At 36.2% G+C, this 8,766-nt stretch overlaps 1 protein-coding gene and 1 long non-coding RNA gene across 2 annotated transcripts; both read right to left on the bottom strand.

Annotated features, from left to right (window-relative positions):
- Positions 1-1,548: 1,548 nt before the first annotated feature.
- On the bottom strand, positions 1,549-3,380 carry LOC114741316 (uncharacterized). The gene is made up of 4 exons (XR_003739763.1): positions 3,031-3,380; positions 2,831-2,939; positions 1,861-1,984; positions 1,549-1,734 (listed from the first exon to the last, which is right to left on the bottom strand). It is a non-coding gene; the product is annotated as an uncharacterized LOC114741316 (long non-coding RNA).
- Positions 3,381-3,407: 27 nt separating this feature from the next.
- LOC114741313 (putative pentatricopeptide repeat-containing protein At1g16830) lies at positions 3,408-8,766 on the bottom strand. The gene is made up of 4 exons (XM_028929566.1): positions 8,722-8,766; positions 7,061-7,260; positions 3,538-5,200; positions 3,408-3,461 (listed from the first exon to the last, which is right to left on the bottom strand). The coding sequence occupies exons 3-4, from the start codon at positions 5,113-5,115 to the stop codon at positions 3,408-3,410; spliced, it is 1,632 nt and encodes a 543-aa protein (XP_028785399.1). The 5' UTR covers positions 5,116-5,200; positions 7,061-7,260; positions 8,722-8,766.

Here is an 8,766-nt window from a genome sequence, read left to right as displayed (position 1 = left end):
TAATTTGCAGATATTAAGAAAATTAATCATATTAGTTATTTGTAATAAATTGATATTGTTTTTATCAAAATACCATTGTTAATTATGTGCAGTGGAAATACCCCTTGAAGAAAACTCTTCAACATGTGTAATCACTATAGAGATTACTTAAGAGTAAAATGAAAAATATTAGAGATAAAGTGAATTGAGATCTTATATTTAAAACCAAATTGAATTTTTAACCAGTTCTTATATTAAGTAAGATATAGTATAACCAAAAGCAATTAAAGAAAATAAGACAGATTAACAAAACCAATCTCACAAAATAAGCAAGCTCTAAAAGCATAAATAATGTCATATGCATACCTTCTACAACCTTTGGCATCAGAAAATTGATTTACATAATCACAACCACATCACCAACGGTCACTATAACAGCTTTTGTAAAGAGTATCAGCACAACTTCCAATTCCGTCCAAAACATTACTCCATCCGTTCCTTATTATAAGAGACATTTGATATTTATGGCATGTTCCTATATATAAGAGACACTTAAAAGTTGTCTCTATTTTTTTGTGTTGATTTCCTATTTTACCCATATTTATTATCTTTAACTCACACACTCTCTCTTTTCCATTTCTCTTTCTTTTAATAATTTACCATTGTTCTCTCTCATGCTCTCTCTCCTTATTAATGAGGGCATTTTTGAAAAAAAATTATACTTTTTACACATTAATTATTCTTAACTAATTTTAACTTTTTTTTTTTATCAACATAATTCGATTATTCGTCTCTTATAATAAGGAACGGAAGGAGTAAATTCAAGTGTCTTCAGCGAGTTGGGATCACGATAAGAAAGAGGATAGTCCTATTAATAAGCAAAAGTTAAATATTAGAAGAGCAACTCAATGATTATGCTTGAATAGACTACAGGTGTTTATCTGAATGAGCATCAAATTAACATAAACCTGATAAAACAATTTCAATAATGGATGATCATCAGCATATAAAATGGACAAAAAAATTATCAACGTATAAGAATGATTTTGTTTTTGATATATCGTAAAAAAAAACTAGCAAAGCAAAAAAAATAGGTGATTTCTTCATTGTCAAGGAGCTCTCTCACGGGCAGGTCCAAACCACTGCAAATCAAAGGACCCATTTAACGCTCGCTTGGCAAGAGCATCCGCCCACTGGTTATCACCTCTAGCAATTATCTGAAACTGACCATTCTCGCTGCAGCACGCTCTGAATTTCCCGGATGATATTCCAATCTGCATGCAACTCGGGCACTTCGCTTTTTATCAGAGTTACTGCTTCCACTGAATCTGTTCTCAACCCAATCAGCCTCACGCCTTCTTCCCAAGCACGCTTTAGCCCCATGAAACATCCCCAGAGTTCCGCTGTTTGATGGTCGCCTCCTTCAAATCTGACTGAGGATCCTTCCATGATAGCATTGTTGTCGGCGAGCAATACTCCACCACAGGCTGTCCTGTTCTGAGCATGAGAGCGGGCTCCATCCAGGCTGACTACCGGTTTCCCACGCATCTCTAAGCCATCTCTATTGATCACTCCAGTTGTTGCTCCTCCTGTGTTGGCTTCACTGAGTCGCTTTGCCGTCAATGCTGAACAACCCATTATAGCATTTGCTCCTGCCAACACCGTAGACATATCCCCGCCAGCTTCTGCATGTATCAGCTTGTTGCGTCTTTGCCAGATAAGGCAGCAGAGGATAGTAAATAATGCCTTCCGATCCTGCATCTATAAGATTGATTTTCATATTTCCTGATCATCAAAGTACTTGTTATGAACTTAGCACATCAAAGACCAGGGCTGAGAAGAAAAGCTGCATCTTCCTCTTACATGCACTACAATCTCTACCTTAGTAAAAGACTTCCGCCGTTTCAAGTCAGCAAAAAGCATCCATTGACTTATATGCCGGTGCATGATGTTGAATAGAAGCAACCAGTGCCAAAAACATTTCTCATGAAGGGCCATAACAAATCTAGAACAGAGAAGCGAGGTGATCAGAACAAATAGCTGTTTAACATTTGTGGGACTTAATATAAATGCCACAATAAATGTTTATTATCACAAAATCAGTAAACATGACACATGAACTGATTATTGAAATGAATGTACAATAAAAAATTTCTAGGCATTTGACATTGTGAAGACCAAAAAAAAAAAAATTTAAAATTTCCTACAGCTAACTAGAGAGTAACAAGAGGATCAGTCTTTTGTAGATCATTCTTTTGTACAAGGTCGAAGAGAAATATCTCTGAAACTCAACCAAGTGAAATATCTGAGGTACTAGGTTTAATAAATAGATTCAGGAGTTATTGTCAAAACTAATAAAGAAGAGGGGGTAAGTTAGAAATTTTATAAATCCAGAACTTAAGGTTAATAAACAGAAACATGAAAACAAGTGGGACTCACACCCAGGCGACAAATAATTTTTAGTGCGAATATTTTGTAATTTTAACTTGCTATTCAATCAGCACAAAAATTTATGTGGCATTGAATGGTGGTTTCTCATAAGCCACGTGGATTGACATCAATGCCGTCCAAATTTTGGTTGCATGGAAGATTTGCCTTTAGTTCTTTTTGCTTATTTGCTGGACAAATTGGAAGCTACATAGAGGGAGTCAAGGTTGCAGCATGGAGGCAGCTAGTTTATTATTTCCGCTTACGTTATCTCTAGACTATATTGGCGACACAGATATATGTGCTAGCCGTATATGGTTCGGTTGTTTTCTATTTGGTTGAGACAAAAGTTGATCTTTCCCTTGGTGTTGACATAGAAGAACATTAATCATCGATGCAAAACAGACTAACAAGCTAGGATTACCATATAACCCAGAAGCATAGAACTTTACGTATTGAAGCACGTTTGGATCTTAGACTTCCAATAAAAAATGCAAGCAGAATCCATCAAAAATGGATCAAATGAGTACATCCTGCAAAAAGTAACATCAAAGATCAGTGATAAAAAGTTTTAAAAAGTCAAAGAAAATGTAACATAAAAAAAGCAAACACTTTAGAGCGCACGTTTTCCTAAGCATGGATGGATCAGATTGTTGAGAATGACAGGATCAAAGTCTCACAAACCATTGAACCAGAAATAGGCTACATGGAAAGGAGAAGAGCTCAACAAACTGCAGCATTCATATCCCAGAGATCTTCAGAACTGGATGAATACAGGGCTGTATTACAGTCTGTAAATGCTTCTCTGTAGTATTCGTAATTTGCTTTTGCACCTTCAGCATGTCCAACAAAGCATGAATCATGCAATACCTTGGCAGGTATTAAGCCCAAGACTTTCATCTCAGCCAACAACTTAAGAGATGAAATATAAGTGTTTGACACACTTAAATATTTACACAAGTTTGAGAAACTTCTGTCCCGAAGCTCTATCCTCGAATCAATCATCTCTTGTAGCATCCAATTGACCATTTCACGATCTTTTTCTTTACAAATAGCTGATAGCATCATATTACATGTAAGAACACTAGGTGTCAGACCAATGCCCTTCATTTTGCCATACAATATGCATGCCTCTTGCGTTCTTCCACCTTTAAGAAGTCCACACATACCAACTGTATATGATACACTGTCAAGTGGGTATTTCTCATTTATTGCGTTTTTGAACATTTTAATCGCAATGTGATATTTACCAATTTTGATAAGCCCATCTATTAACACGGTATGGATGTGAGCATCAACATCATCACAACTCATAACAATACCACGGTACACATTTATTGCCTCAACAATTCTTCTTGCACCACAAAGTCCGCTAAGTAATGCACAAAAAGTATACTTATCTGGTGAAAAACCTCTATCAACCATATAATTGTATAATTCCACAGCAAGAGATGGAGACCCAGCCTTACAGAAAGAGCTTAGAAGTGCATTGCAGAACATTAGATCAGCATCTACGACATGTCCGCAAACTAGTTTGGATAAAAGATTAAACTTTTTAGAAAGGCATATTGTAGACAACAATGAACTAAGAGTATAAGAATCAGGTGCTATATTTTGTTTCGACAAATTTAGAAAAACATCAATAGCATCTTGGTACATTCCCGCCTTTGAAAGGCAATCAATTAAGACATTATAAAGAATTATATCAGGATTTTGACCTCTGGAAACCATAGTATCTAAAAGCCCAAAAGCATCAGCAATCATTTTGGATTCCATAAATGCCTTGAACAAAGTGGTATATGTCACAACATTAGGAGAACAATCAGTTTCAATCATCTTCTTCAACAGATTGCTGGCAACAAGAAGTCTATGCTGTTTACAAAATCCGTTGATAAGTATAGTCCAAACTTTTGAGGACATAGCAATCCCGAAAGAGATCATGAGACCCAAAACTTGATATGCTTCAGCAAACCTATTCATCTTGCAAAAACAATTGAGAAGTATCTCAAATGACCTAGCATTAGGATAATACTGCATCCTTAGCATAACTTTAAGGACATGACTAATGAGATCAACATCATTTGACTTGGAAAGATGAAGTAGTGCAATATTAAAGGTCAAGAAGTTTGGGGCCTGAGTATCTTTTAAAACCTTCAATGCTTTATCAGTTTGTCCAATCTTAAATAAAACATCCATTACTACATTTCTTGCAAATGTGTTAGCTGCAAACCCACAACTTATCATTTGCTCATACACCTCAAAAACCATGTCATACATTCCTCCGTGCCAATAAATCCTCAATAAAAGCAAAAAAACTTTTGCCTTCATAATACATCCAACAGTCTCCAATTCCAGCACAATTCCTTTGACAGTTTTATGCTGCTCAGTGAGGCGTCGAACCACACTGACCATGCAATCAAATGCTGCCACATCATGAAAGTAATTGGGTTGTTGGGCACACCACATAAAGAAGCTCAAAGAAATTAAATCAGATGGGCAGCTTGATAAAGTGGAACATATGATCTGACCATTCAGAAGTTGCTTGCCTTTCTGAGGAAATTCTGGATCAGAATTGTTGCAAGAAATCTTCTTATTTTGACTAACTCCACTTGGAAATGGCCAAGAATGATAGTGAAATGAAGCAGAAGGCAATGGTCTGATAATTTGGTTTGACACTGTCAACAAAGTCCATCTGTTTCTCCATAACATTTCCAAGGGAGATCACCTTTCCTCAGAGCAAGGAGACATGGAAAGTTTAAACATTCACCATTATGGTTTGATAAGTAAAAATGGTCTGCATAAACAGAAATCCGAAGACTATAGTACACAGACTACTGAACCTACCAAAGACAATACTGGCATTAAGAAGCTGATAGAAAATTAAATAACTTGATAAATAACACCACAAAACGGTTAGGAAAAAGTTTAAACGTCTGCTTAAAAGAAAAAATATGCTAGAAAATAATCATATGATAGAGAATTGGTACAACAAGACCCACAAGGCCAGTACATCCTACAAGTCCTACAAGAGTTCCACATGCAACAAGCCAGCATGTGACCCAAAACCAACTCCAAGTCGCCCTCGAACTCCAAGGAACTCAATATGATTCATATGTGCTAAAATCTCTAAACATGATCAAGCATGATAGAGAGGAAGATCCACAAAAGATTTACAAATTTTCCTATGACCTATAGGAGATTTTATATGCAAAGGTTTTTAGACATAAGGATAAAAAGGTGATGCTGATGGACAAGGGAGGTGCAGTGAGAGGTAGGGGCAGTGTTGGTAAAGGCAGTGACTACTTCTTGAGTATAAGAGCATCCTTTCTAGTCTCTACGCAAGGGAGGTGGAGTTCAGACTTTTGGAAGTGAGGCTAAGGTTTAGGAGGGGGCTGGCAGCCAGTGTTGCTTTTATGTTCTTGTGTGACTATTTTATGTGCTGATGTGTTTTTCATTCCATTTCTTGTAATTCTGTCACTGTTGTGTTTTTTCATTCTGTTTCTTGTACTCCTGTCACTGTTATTTGATTGTAATTTCTGTCCCATATTGTTCGTTGTCTATTTCTAATATTTTTGTTCCTTATAAGCTTATTAGAGTAGAGGGTTCTATCAGCTTACATGGAGAATGACATGGATGATTGCATGGTTGATTAAACAAAAGATTGCATATGTGGATGATAACATCGCACATGACTTGAAACAAGTGAGGAAAGCTTCTGACTTGAAGAACAAGTCAGCAATACGTACAGCACCATTTGTTTTAGAACAAGCAATGAGAAGAGCCAGCTTACTAAGTCTATCAACCATAACAAAGATGTTATCCTTCCTTGATTGAGACTGAGGCAAACCCAACACAAAATCCAAATAAACATCTACCGAAGTCTAGGAAGGCACAGGCAAAGAGGAATAGTAACAAACCATGGGGCTGAACCTTAGGACTTTGCATGCTTACAAGTCACTAATTTAGCACAACAGCAAGAACATATTTTCTCATATTTGGCCAAGAAAAATGTTCATGCGAAAGAGATTAAGTTTTATCAACTAAATTGATAAGTAAATAAATTCTAAATATATATAACAAAAAAATACTTTGAAAAACATACCCATACCTCATATTAAATATCATAAATGTGATAATAGGCTCAACCAATATATGCCAATTCACAGCTAAGCAAATCAGCACCTTTACAATTCAAATCAAACACCCTAAATCAGCAACTCCATCATTCATTTAGCAACTTTAGCATGGAACAAAGAATAAGCTAGGTGGTTACCCATCTAAATCGTAATTTAATGACAGCAAGTTTATTCTTTACACCCTTTGCCAGGGTAATTCACAATGGAAACGCGTTCACTAGTATTACATAGATCAATGTTGCAATTTTAAAGAAAACACTGTCCATAAAATTTTCTTAGAAGGGAGCACATCAACCTATACACACGAATCAAATTCCAATTCAAGCTTTAAAGGAGAATCCAAGCAAAACTATGTTCACCACTGTTAAATTTTCATGTGAGAACGGGATCCTCGTGTATGAAGAAATGACCAAAAAGACAACACTTTCAAGCTAATTCTTTCAAAACCAAAAGAAGTAAAAGGGGAAGGATCAGGTAAGCATCAAGCTGATCAAACACATAGGGCTCAAAATTCTTACCTTGAACTAATAGCAAATGAAAGAGTATTCACAAGCGACAATGAGAGAAGCTTGGTGGCTCCATTACAAGCATGCCTCCATAATTTAAATGTCACCCTCATCTGAGTGAAGCCCAAGGTACCCAACTTCTACCTCAAAGGAATAATGCAGAGAGTGACTCAGGCTAGGCTCTTCAAAACCAAGTCATATAAATTCTGCTCCTGCATCAATATTTTACAGTAAAGAAAATAATAATAGTTGAGTCAACTAGTATGAGCTAAAAATGCTATACCGAACAAAAAGTGTTCAATTCAGTGGCAATGTTACTGATTTTTTTTTTTTTACGTTAATCTTTATGGCACATGAGTTTTGTTCAAAGTTTATAAAACTGTACAGTGAACCAGTTGATCCGTTAGTTCTGGTTTGACAAGAGTTTAGCGTTAGTAGAAATGCTTACAATAAAATTAATATAATTTTAATTTGGTTCACATGTGGTACTGGTAAGAAACCACTATATGCAGGAACAAGAAACGCATAATAATAATAATCCATTAAGGCACACCATGGAATATGCGTTAGCAAAGCTTCTTACTGAGCATCCTATCAAGGAGTCTCCTAACTATCTCCTGCGACCACACTTACATAATCGATGGGGAAACAAACTGCTTCAAAACCTTAATTGCAAGGAGAATGCTATGATACGAAGTACGAACTTCAGTGCCATGGGCCAGTCCCTTCTAAGTTAATACTTTAAACAAGAATGAGGGGTATAAACTGTGTACATAAGGTTGCACATCAAACTTCACCAAGGTTGAGAGGAAAAAGTCACATGCAATCAGTTTAATGAAAAGGAAAATCACCATAGGGCTGGTAATACAAATCAATCAATCGATGTCCCATTTGATCATGAAGTCACCTAAACAGTAAACACAGAGAAAAAGCAATTGTTCGAGATTAGTTGATTCCAAGAGTCAAACATGCAGCCCCTCAAGCAATTAGATTGGGACCTCAATAGTACTAATAATACAACAGTATCCTTGACTTGAACCTTCAAACATACCATACAGCTTCACAGTACGTTTTCAAAAATGATTGAGCATAAATATCGAATTAGACAAGGAACAAAGTACACCAAATAGAAAGCCACAAGATTCCAACGCAAAAACAATCACTTTGGATGGTCCCCCAGGAACAGGGAATTCATATTTGCCAGAGGCTGAAGCTACATAGGCAGAATTGACATTTATTATATATACTATATTGCATGCCACATGGCGCAGATTTTGGGGTTGGCTCGTTATGGAATGAATACTGTTATTTGGAACTCAATAAAGGACGTCTTAACCAAAAAGCTATTTCAATTTTCAACTTAATCTTCTTCAAAGTGCATATCGATATTCCCAACTTACGTACTGCATTATAAACTTCATCTTTTTGGTTTTGTTTAGTCAGACTTCAACTTCCAGTGTACTTTTATGTAATAATTTCGACCATTCTGGGTACATACTAAAAATATTTCAAGTTCAACTAGTTGTGAGAGAAACTAAAAACAAAGAAGAAACGAGAAATCTGAATCAAAGAAGAAAAGGAATTAAAACGTGAAACCAGATAGTTGAGACGTGTATGAGCAAGAACAAGGATGAAGAACATAAGAATCGATATAATCTCAGAGAGATACTCACCTGACGACAATGAAGATGGATAGAGGAAGAGAGACGGCGGCGGCG

Source organism: Neltuma alba, unplaced genomic scaffold (genome assembly GCF_004799145.2).
Source record: "Neltuma alba isolate B1F8T4 unplaced genomic scaffold, ASM479914v2 tig00003348_pilon, whole genome shotgun sequence".
Taxonomy (NCBI): domain Eukaryota; kingdom Viridiplantae; phylum Streptophyta; class Magnoliopsida; order Fabales; family Fabaceae; genus Neltuma; species Neltuma alba.
Note: the sequence above shows the minus strand (reverse complement) of the source record. Positions and strands in the feature narration are given on the sequence as shown.